This window comes from Camelina sativa, chromosome 18 (assembly GCF_000633955.1).
Source record: "Camelina sativa cultivar DH55 chromosome 18, Cs, whole genome shotgun sequence".
NCBI classification, from domain to species: domain Eukaryota; kingdom Viridiplantae; phylum Streptophyta; class Magnoliopsida; order Brassicales; family Brassicaceae; genus Camelina; species Camelina sativa.
In genome coordinates this window covers 17,152,665-17,170,448 of record NC_025702.1, presented here as the reverse complement: position 1 = coordinate 17,170,448, position 17,784 = coordinate 17,152,665, and the positions used below count along the sequence as shown (strand labels likewise).

The window sequence follows — 17,784 nt, the reverse complement described above, 5'->3', positions numbered from 1 at the left end:
TTAATCTTCTTTTAATTTGTTTAGGAAAACTTGTTTGAATAAATAAATAAAATACATATCGGGGGAAAAAGCATAATCCACGAGAGATCACACACATGAAATACATGTCTCTTTATAATCCCTTTCACGTAAATCCATTTTAATTAGTTTTAGAAAAAAAATCTCATTAGAGAGCAGACAAATTAGTAGAATTAAACCGTAACTTTTAAAATTATAATTCTAATGTTTTTAAGAAAAAGAAATTAATAGAATAATTCATGAAGCAACAATGTCACTTTCATGTGTTTGTAGCCTCTGCTTTTCTCACCCACCTCATCAAACACCCATAAAAACAAAGAAAAATCCCCAACTAATATTGTAACTTTTTTGCCCCACCTTTTTCTATTTTATCCATTTCCCACCCCTGAATTTACTTATATAAAAAATTACCCAAATCTGAATTGACAGATATAAAATTCGAATCAACTGTGAAAATGTAATAAAAACATTATCCATTACTCATACGCAAAATGTGATTAAAATCTCACAAAAATTACAAGGGGTAAGATAATTGGAAATTAACGATAAATGGAGGGCATTTCTAGAAATATTACATGCTCTCTCTCTCTCTCTCTCTCTCTCTCTTCTCTGACAGTTACATAAAGAGAAAATGATTGAAGTAAGCCAAAAAGAAAAACAAAAATTACAGGAAAAAGTCCAAAAGTTTCGAGATATTATTAATCTTGGAAACCAATTTTTTCAAAAATAGCATTTCTGACCCTACTCAGATCTCTTCCTTTCAACGTCCTCCCAACTCCTTCATGAACCGAGAACGAAGCCATCCTCGTCTTCGCCAGAAACTCATGCGGCGGCAACCAACCTCCACCGTCTTCGCAATCGTCATCGTTATCCTCGATGCTTCTCCGGCGGTTATCGCGGTACTCTCCACGGAGAATCTTAGACCAATCCGGCACGTTAACCGGAAGCGACGACGCGGCTGTCACGGCGGAGGGACGATTCGTTGGTTTTTTAGCGGATCTGGATGGTGTAGCAGAGATTTTGCGGCGAAAATCCGGTGAATCGGTGTGGATTTGGTTGTAGAGATCTGATTCGTCGAATTCGAGACCGGAATCGTTGGTGGTTGTGGTGGTGGCGAAGTAGGAAGACGGCTGATCTGTGCCGAGAAATCGATAGCTAGGTCTAGCGTAGTAACTCTTCCCCGTCGCCATTAAAAAAAGAAGAAGAAGGAGAAGAGATTTTAAAAAAATTTAAGGATTTAGAAAATAGTTTTGTGTATTTGGTTGCTATGGTGAAGAAGAAGAAAGAGTCATGAGGGAGTCTTTGGTTTTATACACACACAAAAAAAGAGTATTTAGAAACCTCTTTTTTTTTTTTTTTTGGATAAATTGGATAAGGGACCCTTAACTTCCAGTTTCCGTCAGTTTATGAAATTACGTTATCACCCTTGGATTTTTAATGAAGTGTCGAGAAAATGCAAAAGGAGTTTAAGAATATTACATGTGGCGTGTTTGGCATATTCTTCAAAACTTTTGTCTCTCGAAGAAAAAAAGAGAATTATTCAAGACTTTAAATTAGTAAATTTCAACAATATCTATTAGTATTTGGTATTTCATTTACATATTTTTACACTATTTATCACTAAATCCACAACGGAATTTTCAATAAGTATATCCGAATCCAAAATATATATAATCTATTCCTAACATAAGGAAAACTATATCTATGTTTGGGTCAATGAAACAATCATACTACCATTTATATGGATGGCATCGAAAGGTTGAATGAATTTACCAACGGAATTAAAGACTTATTGTTCAAGTTATTTTGACTGTGATTTAATTTATAGCTTGCTAGATCTATATTCAATTTCTATTAATTATGACTATATGATTTTCTATAAGTATTAAAATTTAATATAATTTTAAATTGATGGACTATGTTTTATAGCTTAATTTTTTAGTAAAGTTTTAATGATATTGGTAATTGTAAATAATGAAAATTGTAAAAATATTAGATATTCTATAAATTTGAGGATAATGCAGACTTGAAATAGTAGTACTATACAAGAATGATTAAAATTATTTTTGCATGGACGGAGAATAATATGATGGAATATTATAATACTAGACTACTAGTATAAGGCTCTCGACCGTTTGGAAACTTACGAGGTTGGTCGGTGTGATCGGCGCGGGGAACCAGAACCGTCGAAAAGGATTACATCATAACTTAGCCGTTCCACACTTGGACAACTTTTATTAATAATTTTTTATCTTACAACATCCAATGAAAAAACTCTGCACAAAGCTTCCCACTCGTGCTTTGCTTTCCCCTCGTGGTCTTTTTACTTATTTTCTCTTCCCTATAACATATTCCGTATTAGTATTAAACTACTAATTGTTTTATGTTGGACTATTTTGTTTTTGATTATGGTTAAGTCTTTCAGAGTTCAGTCTCTCTGGCTTTCTTACTTTATTATACAGCTTCAAATTATATAGCCGCACAGATTCTTCCACAGTTCACACTAACAAGATTATTAAACTAATGACTAATCTTGTGTAATTTTAAAGTCGTGACTAAAACTACTATTAAGAAATTATGAGTTAAACACGCTACTCTAGTGGTTATCATGCTGATGCAAGCTTCTTGTTTCTTCTGGCACACAAAAAATATCGAAAATAGGGGAATCTTAGGTAGCTTTCACCAAAAAAAAAACAAAAGAAAACCGACCTGTTTGTTATATCAAAAATAAATCGACAAAATAATAGGACTATAAAAATCTTAAGAAGAAGTTCGTCACAGGAATTTTTTGTAATGATCTGAATAAAACGAAGATAAATGTTTTTTTCCTGAATTTTTTGTAATGATCTGAAATTTTTTAATGGATAATATAGATTCTCTTCTCGTACCTATTTAAAAAAAAAAATATCAAAACAGAAAAATTTGGTTCAAGTTATTTATTTTGTTTTTTGTCGTGACTCTCGTCGGGTGGGGTTGGTTTCATCACTTTCTCCCTTCCCCAGTTCCAAGAGAAAGACAAAAGAGCTTAGAGAGTCCTCACACGATCAAGACACATGTCGTAAGACACACGTGGTATCAATTCATCTTTAGATGAATGCCACGTGATAGTAGGACCCACTTCATCTGATCTATACGCGTTTTAATATCTTGCCAGCTGGCAATTTTCAGGACTAGTCCTTTCGTTTTCTTTTCCCTCTCGAGATGTTCTCTCACGCGCGACAGACTCGTACCATCTCGATAATAATAATATCTGGTCGCGTGACATACAAATGCGAGTGGGGGAGTTTTGTATGTGTTGTTGTTCCACGAGATTCGTTGAACTTTGAAACTCTCTCTTTGTTGTTTGGTCCTACTTCGCTTTGTTATGTGTTTTGCTCTAATTAATACTAGTAGTAACTTTTTTATTTTTTTATAGTTTCCTTTTTTGCGGTTTTTTGTGTCTATCCACATCTATATATGCTTTAAATAATAATTTATAAATTATTGTTATGGAGTCGGAATGTAATGGGAAAGTATAAAGAATTATACGGTCAATATTACGCTACGCGTCATTTTCCACATTGTATAAAAATAATTACTATAGTTTGTCTTTTTGTATTTACGTATACAGTTTTTGTTTTTTTGTTTGCTCTTTATAATAGTAGTAGACTAGTAGTTTGTGCTTTGGAATATACATGGTCATTTTATTTCTCTTTTAAACCTTAGTTGGAAACAGTAGATAAAAGCATTATTTATCGTTTTTTTTCATTCAGAGATGTCGACATAGTGGGCACATAGATATTATTTTAAATTTAAGTAGCCGAGTATTAAAAAAAATTAGAAAAAAGGAAAAGTTAAAATACTGCGCTGTAACAGTGATGATGGTGATAATAAAGTGACTTTATTGCGAAGAAACCACTATAATAAAATAAATGCTTTGTCCAATCATGTTATCCTTTCCAGAAAGTTACGAGGTGAAACCATAACACAAAAATAATAAATGAACAAAAAATTAAAAGTTGTTTTAAATTGATACAGCTACCAGTCACAAGGCTCATGGGAAAAGTTGGGAATATGATTTATACAATTTTTTAAGTTAGTGGTGAATCATTGGGCTACTTTAATATACATTTGATTACGGTGAGCTTTTTTAAGTGATTAATCGATTAGATGCTAATGTTCCGCCATTTTTTACTACTATAATTCAGCTGTTCCATGCATGTAAGATCAGCAATGACATGCATAAATTAGAATGATGCAAAGAAATTTGTAACCATTATTCCAATAATTTGATTACCATTGATTTAAGAGTTTTTGTAATTTTAAAATGTAAACTCCATATTATTTTCTTAGAAGTAATTTTTATTATTCTATTTCGATTAGGTAATGAATAAAATTAAAATTATTTACTAATTTGCGACAGTTTTTGTGACTGTAACAAATTTCTAGATTTTGGAACACCGAAATCATAGAATTGCTCGTTGTCTAACACCTGCTATCAACGGCATAAGATCTCTACGTCGTCAACACACATATAATCAAAATTTGATTATTATAGTTACATACCTCATTTTTTGACTGGTGGTTACGAAACAATTTATTAGTATTATTCTTGTACACTAGTATATTAATATGTAAGGGTATATATGGGGTATATTTTTAAACAAACGGTTTGAAGATTAGTGTGACCATTATGCAATATCTTTGAATTGAATATACAAATACGTATACGAAAAGCTTAAATGGTTTTGTCTCTTGTATGGGTACATATAATACTATCCAGTATCTGTCTTTGACATTATCTTTCTCATACCTTGAACTTCGATCAATTTTCTTAGCTCTCCATACATATTTATGTGTGTAAATTGTAATGTATGTATATACCCATTCCTCTTTTGAAAACTTCAAACACAATGTACTGATCCGCAAGCATATACAGTATTGTTATATTCCTTATCTCAAAGTTGATAAGAATATCCGGTCCAACCATTTACGCAAAATTCGGTACATGCCATAATTGACCAAATAACATAAGACTGGATTAGCTTTTTTAGGTAGGTGGAGAAGAAACTAGAGAGAAGCACAAGTTTGTATGCGCTTGTTAAATGAAGTTTTACATTAAGGTTCACAAGCACACTGCCACACTTACATCTCTAACATAATTGAGTAGACCTCACACGCAGCCCGTCTTAAACTAAAATGGTACATCTGTCAAATTTTAAATATATCGAAAAATCCTTAATAATTTTTTTTTTGAAAAAATTAGACATTTTTTTAAAGATTTTTTTTTGATATTTGTGATGGACCTATGGCATTTGCCTACTCTGCCATGGGGTAGAGACGGGCTAGTCACACGTGTTTCATCAAAGCTAATGATCATCGCCTAATTAATCAAAATATTCAACTTCAACCTTAACGAACACGACGAAACTAGTAAACATTAGCTACTTCTTATTTCTCAAATTTGTTACCATTTAGTGTAGCCAACACAAAATACGATAGATGAAACTTGATCTTTGGCGTCAACGACCTAACCATTGCAAGTCGTCTACTACTCTTCCTCTGGCATTATTATTAGTTAATGGAAAGCCTCGAGAAAGGCTGAAACATTGGGCTTTCAGATCTTACAAGGCCGTACTTAATAACATGAGAGTCCATTAACTTTTGTTTTTGGATAAAACTAGCCCAATGACAAATAAACTCATTTTCCGAAATCACCCTTTCTAAAAATCTCACAGTCATAGACATCACTCGAACCACTGAACGGACCGAACCGAAACATAAAACGTGAACACTATGTTTTGAATTAACCAATTGCAACTCTATTTTTAATTTCGGTTTAAGGGGAATTAAACCCGTATTGGGGGATAAACTCGTAATTTCAAGTAAACCCTAGCTAGATAGATATAAGAAGACGAAACCCTAGAAACTGAGAGTGAGTGAAAAGAAGATTAGGAGAAAATGCCGCCGAAGTTGGACCCGTCTCAGATCGTTGACGTCTACGTCCGAGTGACCGGAGGTGAGGTCGGAGCAGCGTCATCACTCGCTCCAAAGATCGGTCCACTCGGTCTCGCGCCAAAGAAGATAGGAGAAGACATCGCCAAAGAGACAGCTAAAGAATGGAAAGGCTTAAGAGTCACGGTGAAGCTGACAGTGCAGAACCGTCAAGCTAAGGTCACAGTGGTTCCTTCAGCAGCGGCTTTGGTCATCAAGGCGTTAAAGGAGCCAGAGAGAGATAGGAAGAAAGTGAAGAACATCAAACATAACGGGAACATTTCGTTTGATGATGTGATTGAGATTGCTAAAATCATGAGGCCTAGATCTATTGCTAAGGAATTGAGTGGAACTGTGAAGGAGATTTTGGGAACTTGTGTATCTGTTGGTTGTACTGTTGATGGTAAAGACCCTAAGGATCTTCAGGAAGAGATCAACAGTGGTGACATTGATGTTCCTAACGAGTGATTTTTTAAGGGTTTTTTTTTTTTTGAGGATTTTGCGTTTTAGTATAATACTACTCCATATTGCAGTATTGAGAATTCTTAAAGACTGATTTGTGGCTTTTGCACATTTGAGAATCCTTTCTTGGGATATATTATATTAGAATGCTTTCATTTCTTTAATCTATCCGTTTTGTTTTTTAGTTTTCAAAGATGATAAGTATGTAATTGTCATTGTTGCATGCATCACAATACTCAGTAACATGATCGAGTGGTTGTGAGGTGATTTAATTGGTATTGTTACATTGTTCGTTGATCTTTCTATCTATGAAGCTTTTAACTCACTATGCACTCTTTTGATTTTGCTATGAATCTGTTGGTGAATTGAAGTAAATCATAACGGGAATGGTGAGTTTATTTGAGCATTGTTCTTTGGAGTTCTTGAACTAGATGGACCATTCTGATATAAGTGGTTTTTGATGTCTTGGTGGAGAGTGATGTCTTCATTTTCCCTTTCGATAACGATCAATGATGTACTTCATTAAAATGACTTATGACATTGTTGAATACATCAAAAGGTTTATGACACTGTAGAATGTTGTAACTAGGCTCTGTTTATTGTTTTAGCAGTGTCCTTTGTGTTTTGCTTACCTTTCTTGTTGGGATATACAATTCTTTGTCTGACTTCCTTGTGTTATGTCTTAAGACTGATTGGTCTTGAAGTTTAATTGGTATGATAAGTCTATAGATTGAGCGCAAATACATGTTGATGATTGGTAAATCACTGTTAAAGTAGTTTTGGTTAAGGCTTGTTGTTTTGTGTCGTTTTTACTACTTTACACTGATATCGACCTCGAACCTTCTGCCCAATGGTCTCCCAACGATTACATAAGTCACCTAGTATTAAACTAATGAATTTAAAGAAGGAATACGTGCTCATTATCTTCTTCTAACCTACTGTTAAACTGAAAACTATTAGCAATTGAACTGAGTTTTGGGGATAAGATCAGTAAAGACATTAGATGGGAATCATAAGTGAACCAAATCGTAAGCTCTTGCCTACTTGCTTGACAAGTATTGTTGAAATCCTCTTAGTACAGAAGACTCCAGTGGGATTAAAGATCACGGTGGACAAATGCTCTGTTTTTGACCATTCTGTCAACAAGCTCCAGTATTAGTGTCAGCGACAGGGTGGTCGATTGGTGCAATTTGTTTTTTTCTCACGTCAGACCTCGTTAATGAAGGCTTGTTATGCTATGAGAAGAGTAGGAACACCTAGTATCAACAAAAACCAATCGAGTGTGTTTGACCTGAGTGCAAACGAGTGAAGTAGATAATTCAGGTCGCGCAAGAAAAGCTGTAAAAGATAAATGAGACGCTGAAATAATGTGCGTAACTGCGGTCTGCGTACCCAAATAATCTTGTGATCATAGCATCGAAGCATGTATCATCAATGTTGAGTGTATCCAATGTATGGTTTCCACCCAACCAAAATAGAAATAAGTGCAACAAGATTAAATTAGCTATGCCTCTCTGATATATTTCAACGATGTTCTCAGTTGAGTTCATTTTTCTATTTTTTAAACATCAAGTGTATAAAAGATATGTGGTGATTCTTCATTGTCACTAAATAATTTGTTGATGTTGATATCAAGCAGACGATAACGTACTGATCTACATATTTCATTTTGCTACTAAAACAAAATCACAAAACACACATTAATTATATACAAACTCTGAAACTTGCATCCATCGTGCTATTAAAATCTAAACCAAAAATGCATAAACATGGTCACATGATGGATTTATATATGGTCTCACAGATACATGTAATTAGATTGATAATATATTATATATGCATGCATCAAGCATGTGTAAGTCTAACATTAATTGAATAATTGGAAGGGTTAGGAGCAAATTACGTGTACAGAAGAGTTCCCCTGGCAAAGATAACATATAATAAGAGCTTCAACGTTGTTCGAATTTTTGCATGTCATGGATCTCATTCTTATCATCGTATCCTCATTATTTGTTCTTTTCCGGACAGCAAACTCCATTTGCAAAACTAAAGAAAATAATCATTTCTATAAAGCCTTGAAATGAAGTTTAACCCAAGTTTACTTTTTTTTCAATCCTTAAAACTGAAAACCAAAAATTTAACCAAACATAAAACAAACTTAAAACTAACCTCTTTACATTTAGTTTACTTTCTAACTAAAATCCGAATCGAAAAGCAACTTTACACTATTCTATAAATAATTTACATGAAACTTTATACCTTTTTTTTTGTGTCAACCTGAAAATCTATACTTTTATAGAACTTTTTTTTTATAATGTGGGTGGGATGAGACGTTGCTTGCTCACTGAACAAACCATTAATTCATTAATTGCAGAAAATTCTTGCACGCTAAATTGTAATTCCCAAAAAAGGGCATCTTTCTTCATATGCTAATTAGTTACGAAACCTTTATAAGATTCCTAGTTCCTCATACTTCTTCTGTCTGGAACTTTTTGTTATAGTATATATATATAGTGTGGTAATTATATTCTAAACTAGTTCTAAATCCGTTAATGTCGCATATATATATATATATATATATAATATTACTTGAAATTGTGACGGTATTGATATTAGACTTGTTTCGGAATACTTTATATGCATGTTCAGAAAACGTGTTAGTAGATAAATATTTCCTTATTTATGTTTGAGTTTGTTATCCATATATCTATATCATCTTAGTTGGGCTACATAACTGATAAATAGAACTTTATTTGTTGTTTATATAAAAACCACTTTATTTTATAACCATATATAGGCAATTTCATATTAGATTTTTTTTTTTTTTAAATTATGGACTGGTTCAGCTAAAATATAAAGTATCCTTGCTAACTACGCCTTAGTTCAAATATTTTCTTGATAATCCTCATTTAGTATAAAGTATAACTTATAACAAGAAACATAAAATAAAAAAAAAATAAAAAAATAAAAAAAAAAATTGAATAATTGACGTTGAAATAAAAAATAATGAGATAAAATTTGACGTTGTAACAACAATTGCAAAAAATAAAAATCATGGGTCGACCAATTAAAGAAATACAAACACAAGAATGTCTAAATCGAGGGGTTGGTTGGACGGCTTAAAACAAGTTTATCCTCCTCTAATCATACAATTAAGACAGCTCTTTCCGTGGTTATGTTATTCGGAAAAAAAAATGTAATGGTGAATTGAAGAAGCATCTTAATGCTTGACTTAAGATTGGTGTAGACAAAAGGATTTGCTTCAAGGAATTTTGCTTTGCTAAAATAATACTCGCACGTTACTATGATAAGTAAGATAAATAATCGTCATATTTTTTAAAAAGATTGTAATCAGGTGAGTTAGCAAATCACTTCTTCACAATATTGACAAACATACAAAACAGAGATGTTTCTCATAATACCACCACCAGCTCATTAGATAAGATTCCTTCATAATTATTTCCCTTAAAAATATGTTTTCAATTAACTGTCCACATCATTATTAACCACATATTTAGTTGTCCTATAATGTACTTATACCAAACCTTTGCACACTCTCTAATCTATATATATATCCACACACAGACAAACCCAAAAGCTACAAATCTGAAGAAACATTAAAACTCATCTCTCTCATCTTTGGCCATGGCAAAAGACTTGGATGTGCAAGAGGGTGGAGCCCCGGCGGCGGCCAGAGACTACGCGGATCCACCTCCAGCACCATTGTTGGACATGGAGGAGCTTAGGAAGTGGTCGCTCTATAGAGCGGTCATAGCTGAGTTTGTGGCGACACTTTTGTTCCTTTACGTCTCAGTCCTCACCGTTATCGGCTACAAAGCTCAAACCGATGCAAACGCCGGAGGAGTAGACTGTGGCGGCGTAGGGATATTAGGAATTGCATGGGCTTTCGGTGGAATGATCTTTGTTCTCGTTTACTGTACCGCCGGTATCTCNAAGAAGATTAGGAGAAAATGCCGCCGAAGTTGGACCCGTCTCAGATCGTTGACGTCTACGTCCGAGTGACCGGAGGTGAGGTCGGAGCAGCGTCATCACTCGCTCCAAAGATCGGTCCACTCGGTCTCGCGCCAAAGAAGATAGGAGAAGACATCGCCAAAGAGACAGCTAAAGAATGGAAAGGCTTAAGAGTCACGGTGAAGCTGACAGTCCAGAACCGTCAAGCTAAGGTCACAGTGGTTCCTTCAGCAGCGGCTTTGGTCATCAAGGCGTTAAAGGAGCCAGAGAGAGATAGGAAGAAAGTGAAGAACATCAAACATAACGGGAACATTTCGTTTGATGATGTGATTGAGATTGCTAAAATCATGAGGCCTAGATCTATTGCTAAGGAATTAAGTGGAACTGTGAAGGAGATTTTGGGAACTTGTGTATCTGTTGGTTGTACTGTTGATGGTAAAGACCCTAAGGATCTTCAGGAAGAGATCAACAGTGGTGACATTGATGTTCCTAACGAGTGATTTTTTAAGGGTTTTTTTTTTTTTGAGGATTTTGCGTTTTAGTATAATACTACTCCATATTGCAGTATTGAGAATTCTTAAAGACTGATTTGTGGCTTTTGCACATTTGAGAATCCTTTCTTGGGATATATTATATTAGAATGCTTTCATTTCTTTAATCTATCCGTTTTGTTTTTTAGTTTTCAAAGATGATAAGTATGTAATTGTCATTGTTGCATGCATCACAATACTCAGTAACATGATCGAGTGGTTGTGAGGTGATTTAATTGGTATTGTTACATTGTTCGTTGATCTTTCTATCTATGAAGCTTTTAACTCACTATGCACTCTTTTGATTTTGCTATGAATCTGTTGGTGAATTGAAGTAAATCATAACGGGAATGGTGAGTTTATTTGAGCATTGTTCTTTGGAGTTCTTGAACTAGATGGACCATTCTGATATAAGTGGTTTTTGATGTCTTGGTGGAGAGTGATGTCTTCATTTTCCCTTTCGATAACGATCAATGATGTACTTCATTAAAATGACTTATGACATTGTTGAATACATCAAAAGGTTTATGACACTGTAGAATGTTGTAACTAGGCTCTGTTTATTGTTTTAGCAGTGTCCTTTGTGTTTTGCTTACCTTTCTTGTTGGGATATACAATTCTTTGTCTGACTTCCTTGTGTTATGTCTTAAGACTGATTGGTCTTGAAGTTTAATTGGTATGATAAGTCTATAGATTGAGCGCAAATACATGTTGATGATTGGTAAATCACTGTTAAAGTAGTTTTGGTTAAGGCTTGTTGTTTTGTGTCGTTTTTACTACTTTACACTGATATCGACCTCGAACCTTCTGCCCAATGGTCTCCCAACGATTACATAAGTCACCTAGTATTAAACTAATGAATTTAAAGAAGGAATACGTGCTCATTATCTTCTTCTAACCTACTGTTAAACTGAAAACTATTAGCAATTGAACTGAGTTTTGGGGATAAGATCAGTAAAGACATTAGATGGGAATCATAAGTGAACCAAATCGTAAGCTCTTGCCTACTTGCTTGACAAGTATTGTTGAAATCCTCTTAGTACAGAAGACTCCAGTGGGATTAAAGATCACGGTGGACAAATGCTCTGTTTTTGACCATTCTGTCAACAAGCTCCAGTATTAGTGTCAGCGACAGGGTGGTCGATTGGTGCAATTTGTTTTTTTCTCACGTCAGACCTCGTTAATGAAGGCTTGTTATGCTATGAGAAGAGTAGGAACACCTAGTATCAACAAAAACCAATCGAGTGTGTTTGACCTGAGTGCAAACGAGTGAAGTAGATAATTCAGGTCGCGCAAGAAAAGCTGTAAAAGATAAATGAGACGCTGAAATAATGTGCGTAACTGCGGTCTGCGTACCCAAATAATCTTGTGATCATAGCATCGAAGCATGTATCATCAATGTTGAGTGTATCCAATGTATGGTTTCCACCCAACCAAAATAGAAATAAGTGCAACAAGATTAAATTAGCTATGCCTCTCTGATATATTTCAACGATGTTCTCAGTTGAGTTCATTTTTCTATTTTTTAAACATCAAGTGTATAAAAGATATGTGGTGATTCTTCATTGTCACTAAATAATTTGTTGATGTTGATATCAAGCAGACGATAACGTACTGATCTACATATTTCATTTTGCTACTAAAACAAAATCACAAAACACACATTAATTATATACAAACTCTGAAACTTGCATCCATCGTGCTATTAAAATCTAAACCAAAAATGCATAAACATGGTCACATGATGGATTTATATATGGTCTCACAGATACATGTAATTAGATTGATAATATATTATATATGCATGCATCAAGCATGTGTAAGTCTAACATTAATTGAATAATTGGAAGGGTTAGGAGCAAATTACGTGTACAGAAGAGTTCCCCTGGCAAAGATAACATATAATAAGAGCTTCAACGTTGTTCGAATTTTTGCATGTCATGGATCTCATTCTTATCATCGTATCCTCATTATTTGTTCTTTTCCGGACAGCAAACTCCATTTGCAAAACTAAAGAAAATAATCATTTCTATAAAGCCTTGAAATGAAGTTTAACCCAAGTTTACTTTTTTTTCAATCCTTAAAACTGAAAACCAAAAATTTAACCAAACATAAAACAAACTTAAAACTAACCTCTTTACATTTAGTTTACTTTCTAACTAAAATCCGAATCGAAAAGCAACTTTACACTATTCTATAAATAATTTACATGAAACTTTATACCTTTTTTTTTGTGTCAACCTGAAAATCTATACTTTTATAGAACTTTTTTTTTATAATGTGGGTGGGATGAGACGTTGCTTGCTCACTGAACAAACCATTAATTCATTAATTGCAGAAAATTCTTGCACGCTAAATTGTAATTCCCAAAAAAGGGCATCTTTCTTCATATGCTAATTAGTTACGAAACCTTTATAAGATTCCTAGTTCCTCATACTTCTTCTGTCTGGAACTTTTTGTTATAGTATATATATATAGTGTGGTAATTATATTCTAAACTAGTTCTAAATCCGTTAATGTCGCATATATATATATATATATATATAATATTACTTGAAATTGTGACGGTATTGATATTAGACTTGTTTCGGAATACTTTATATGCATGTTCAGAAAACGTGTTAGTAGATAAATATTTCCTTATTTATGTTTGAGTTTGTTATCCATATATCTATATCATCTTAGTTGGGCTACATAACTGATAAATAGAACTTTATTTGTTGTTTATATAAAAACCACTTTATTTTATAACCATATATAGGCAATTTCATATTAGATTTTTTTTTTTTTTAAATTATGGACTGGTTCAGCTAAAATATAAAGTATCCTTGCTAACTACGCCTTAGTTCAAATATTTTCTTGATAATCCTCATTTAGTATAAAGTATAACTTATAACAAGAAACATAAAATAAAAAAAAAATAAAAAAATAAAAAAAAAAATTGAATAATTGACGTTGAAATAAAAAATAATGAGATAAAATTTGACGTTGTAACAACAATTGCAAAAAATAAAAATCATGGGTCGACCAATTAAAGAAATACAAACACAAGAATGTCTAAATCGAGGGGTTGGTTGGACGGCTTAAAACAAGTTTATCCTCCTCTAATCATACAATTAAGACAGCTCTTTCCGTGGTTATGTTATTCGGAAAAAAAAATGTAATGGTGAATTGAAGAAGCATCTTAATGCTTGACTTAAGATTGGTGTAGACAAAAGGATTTGCTTCAAGGAATTTTGCTTTGCTAAAATAATACTCGCACGTTACTATGATAAGTAAGATAAATAATCGTCATATTTTTTAAAAAGATTGTAATCAGGTGAGTTAGCAAATCACTTCTTCACAATATTGACAAACATACAAAACAGAGATGTTTCTCATAATACCACCACCAGCTCATTAGATAAGATTCCTTCATAATTATTTCCCTTAAAAATATGTTTTCAATTAACTGTCCACATCATTATTAACCACATATTTAGTTGTCCTATAATGTACTTATACCAAACCTTTGCACACTCTCTAATCTATATATATATCCACACACAGACAAACCCAAAAGCTACAAATCTGAAGAAACATTAAAACTCATCTCTCTCATCTTTGGCCATGGCAAAAGACTTGGATGTGCAAGAGGGTGGAGCCCCGGCGGCGGCCAGAGACTACGCGGATCCACCTCCAGCACCATTGTTGGACATGGAGGAGCTTAGGAAGTGGTCGCTCTATAGAGCGGTCATAGCTGAGTTTGTGGCGACACTTTTGTTCCTTTACGTCTCAGTCCTCACCGTTATCGGCTACAAAGCTCAAACCGATGCAAACGCCGGAGGAGTAGACTGTGGCGGCGTAGGGATATTAGGAATTGCATGGGCTTTCGGTGGAATGATCTTTGTTCTCGTTTACTGTACCGCCGGTATCTCCGGTAAGTATAATTGCATACAAACGTTCGAGTCACGGCATATAGATTTTTCACGTAATAATAAAGTTAGAAATATTGTATAGTTTAGAGCAAAATAATTAACGTAGTTTAATTAGAGATGGTAAGTTTGACTTCGGGTTTGCTTAACTTTTGGTAAGTTTTAGTTTGGTAATATATTCTTATTTTCAACTTAAAAAATATCAACTCTTGGTTTGTTTTAGGTTTTTTTTTGTCTATCTATATGAATTTTTAGGTAGATTCAATTCAGTCTTTGTTAACAAAAAAAAAGTAGATTCAATTCGGGTTTCATATATATATTCTGTTCGGTCTGGGTTGGTACGGTTTGAATTAGTTTGTTTCGGTTTATATAAACTAAAATACATCCTTAATTATACAATTCATTTGACTAATTAATTTATTTTTTGTTTTTGAAGGTGGTCACATAAATCCGGCTGTGACGATGGGACTGTTCCTTGCTAGAAAAGTGTCATTGGTGCGGACAGTGTTATACATTGTGGCTCAGTGCCTTGGTGCCATCTGCGGTTGCGGTCTTGTCAAAGCATTCCAAAGCTCTTACTACACCAGGTTTCATTACATCTCAAAACTCGTTTGGTTTTATATATGCATGGTCTAATTAATATGAATCCTATCATATGGTTGTACTAATTATAAATATTGGTAATAATACTTTTAGATATGGAGGTGGAGCAAACGAGCTCGCCGACGGCTACAACAAAGGTACCGGACTAGGTGCCGAGATCATCGGAACTTTTGTCCTCGTTTACACCGTCTTCTCGGCCACCGACCCCAAGCGAAATGCACGTGACTCTCACGTGCCAGTTTTGGCGCCACTTCCCATAGGATTTGCCGTCTTCATGGTTCATTTAGCCACCATTCCCATCACCGGAACCGGAATCAACCCGGCCCGTAGCTTCGGAGCTGCCGTTATTTACAACCAGGAAAAGGCCTGGGATGATCAAGTACGTCAATAACTTCTATATAACGTGTTTACATACATTTTTCTATAGTTTATAAGATATGATGTTTAATTTTTTGGTTTTTAATAATTGAAACAGTGGATATTTTGGGTTGGACCGATGATTGGAGCAGCAGCGGCAGCGTTATACCATCAGTTTATTCTAAGAGCGGCTGCGATTAAAGCTCTTGGCTCCTTCAGGAGCTCTGCTTAAATCTTTTTATTTATGTTAATTAAGCCACAAGTTAAATCTTTAATCAAATTATGATTACCATGAATTCCACTACCACTGTATTATGCGAAAGTTACCTGTATTTTTTTTCTTCGTATGTTCTGTCTTTTTAAAAAAAAAAAAAATCTTATCGAATCTTTTCATTCGTGTAAATGTGGTCTATTATTCAATGTTGCTTTAAGATAAATCTCAAGTTCGCTTTTATCTTTTCGTAGAGTTAACGTTAATTTTGCTTTTGATTCTATTTCTCTCGGGAATGAACAAATGTCACGTATGTTTTAGAATACTCAAACTTTGTACTATTTCCTTTCCACCACCTTTATAATTAATTAGCTCCATCTGATGATTCCAATATAATGAATGTTGTCTATTTAAGACGAATTTGGTTTGATATGGGTATTTAGTAAACCTAAAACAAATTTAAAACGAACCAAACTTGAATAGACCAAAACGAAATCCTTAAAACAAACAAACAAGTGCTAGTATAGTTAAACTACATGGGACCGGCCGATGAGTCATCTAAAGATTTAAAGATGAGAAAAGAGAAAATCGAAAACAGACACAATTGCAAAACCCAAATTGTGTGTAGTGGACCCGATTAATAAAATTTGCATATCCTTGTTTTCATTTTCCTTTGCGGTTCCTTAAAGCTAACAAACTCTTGATGCATTCTTTATTGCCACCAGTATTACACTACAAATATGAAAAAGAGGACCAAATCTAATGACCCTATTTGAAAATCATGTGTTCCATAGATGAAACTAGAAACGATGTGTAAATATTTAACTTTTTTATACAGTTAAAGATTAATTAATTGTTCATTCATCAACATTGACCACTTGTTCACATTCATTAGAAACGAAAAAAAAGAACACTTGTTCTATAAAGGACAAGTATATATATAGAAGACTGAAAACAAACAAAAATTGCATGACCATAAACAAAACACACTTTTGTTCTTTTCTTGTTATTATGCAATCATACAAATTTGAACTTCAAGCAACATATATCTCTCCTCTATAACCAAAATTATACTATATAAACCCCAAAACACACACATAAACTAAACAAAAAAAAAATATACAACATGACGTACCTAACTCACTCTTTGCTCTTCTTCTTCTCTTGCTTGTCTTTGCTTCTATGTGTCTCTAATGCAGGAAGCAGACCTGTCCATGGTCCAGCTTATACAAACCCATCTGCTTTCTCTCCAGAAGCTTACGATTTCTTTCACCCAAAATCATCAATCCCTGATCACAACAATCCACCCGAAAACTCACCTTCTTCGCCATCGACTTCACCTACACCTTCACCTTCAAAGACATCAATCGTAGAAGCAGACTCACAAGGAAGTAAAGTTTCATCAGACGAACACACAACAAGTGAGAGTCGTCGCAGAGAAGATGAAGAAGGACGAGGAGAAACCATTGGAGTAGTGTTAGGCCTTTCTTTCGCAGCGTTTCTCTCATTGGGTATCTACTTTGTGATCAAGAAACGACGTGCTCGTATGATCCGTACTATTGTGACTCACTCTGATGCTTGAATTAACGACAACTATAGTTCTTAATTTCTTTTCAAGTTCTTTGCCGATTGCTACTATATAACGTTACAATGTGTCAAAGAAGCTAGAATTGAGTTTGTTAGTTTGGTTCGATCGGATTTGGATTGATTCTCATTTCGAAGATACATATAGTTTCAGAGCAGT

At 34.0% G+C, this 17,784-nt stretch overlaps 5 protein-coding genes across 5 annotated transcripts; 4 read left to right on the top strand and 1 right to left on the bottom strand.

The window, feature by feature from the left end:
* On the bottom strand, positions 693-1,332 carry LOC104762175. The gene has a single exon (XM_010485416.2). The coding sequence runs from the start codon at positions 1,206-1,208 to the stop codon at positions 717-719; it is 492 nt and encodes a 163-aa protein (XP_010483718.1). The 5' UTR covers positions 1,209-1,332; the 3' UTR covers positions 693-716.
* LOC104762174 (60S ribosomal protein L12-3) lies at positions 5,926-6,688 on the top strand. The gene has a single exon (XM_010485415.2). It carries the CDS (start codon positions 5,959-5,961, stop codon positions 6,457-6,459), a length of 501 nt encoding a protein of 166 aa, XP_010483717.1. The 5' UTR covers positions 5,926-5,958; the 3' UTR covers positions 6,460-6,688.
* LOC104762173 (60S ribosomal protein L12-3) lies at positions 10,414-11,154 on the top strand. Its single transcript, XM_010485414.1, has one exon. The coding sequence runs from the start codon at positions 10,425-10,427 to the stop codon at positions 10,923-10,925; it is 501 nt and encodes a 166-aa protein (XP_010483716.1). The 5' UTR covers positions 10,414-10,424; the 3' UTR covers positions 10,926-11,154.
* Positions 14,498-16,281, top strand: LOC104762172 (probable aquaporin PIP2-4). The gene is made up of 4 exons (XM_010485413.2): positions 14,498-14,874; positions 15,306-15,456; positions 15,566-15,851; positions 15,948-16,281. The coding sequence occupies exons 1-4, from the start codon at positions 14,565-14,567 to the stop codon at positions 16,059-16,061; spliced, it is 861 nt and encodes a 286-aa protein (XP_010483715.1). The 5' UTR covers positions 14,498-14,564; the 3' UTR covers positions 16,062-16,281.
* Positions 17,162-17,765, top strand: LOC104762171 (proline-rich receptor-like protein kinase PERK8). Its single transcript, XM_010485412.2, has one exon. The coding sequence runs from the start codon at positions 17,167-17,169 to the stop codon at positions 17,620-17,622; it is 456 nt and encodes a 151-aa protein (XP_010483714.1). The 5' UTR covers positions 17,162-17,166; the 3' UTR covers positions 17,623-17,765.

What these genes read in the sequence shown, in the direction of transcription:
- LOC104762174 (XM_010485415.2), top strand. Translation starts at nt 5,959, where the DNA reads ATGCCGCCGAAGTTGGACCCGTCTCAGATCGTTGACGTCTACGTCCGA.
- LOC104762172 (XM_010485413.2), top strand. Translation starts at nt 14,565, where the DNA reads ATGGCAAAAGACTTGGATGTGCAAGAGGGTGGAGCCCCGGCGGCGGCC. An exon ending in CTGTACCGCCGGTATCTCCG is followed by an intron (nt 14,875 to 15,305) that starts GTAAGTATAATT and finishes TTGTTTTTGAAG; the next exon opens with GTGGTCACATAAATCCGGCT. An exon ending in CAAAGCTCTTACTACACCAG is followed by an intron (nt 15,457 to 15,565) that starts GTTTCATTACAT and finishes TAATACTTTTAG; the next exon opens with ATATGGAGGTGGAGCAAACG.
- LOC104762171 (XM_010485412.2), top strand. Translation starts at nt 17,167, where the DNA reads ATGACGTACCTAACTCACTCTTTGCTCTTCTTCTTCTCTTGCTTGTCT.
- LOC104762173 (XM_010485414.1), top strand. Translation starts at nt 10,425, where the DNA reads ATGCCGCCGAAGTTGGACCCGTCTCAGATCGTTGACGTCTACGTCCGA.
- LOC104762175 (XM_010485416.2), bottom strand. Translation starts at nt 1,208, where the DNA reads ATGGCGACGGGGAAGAGTTACTACGCTAGACCTAGCTATCGATTTCTC.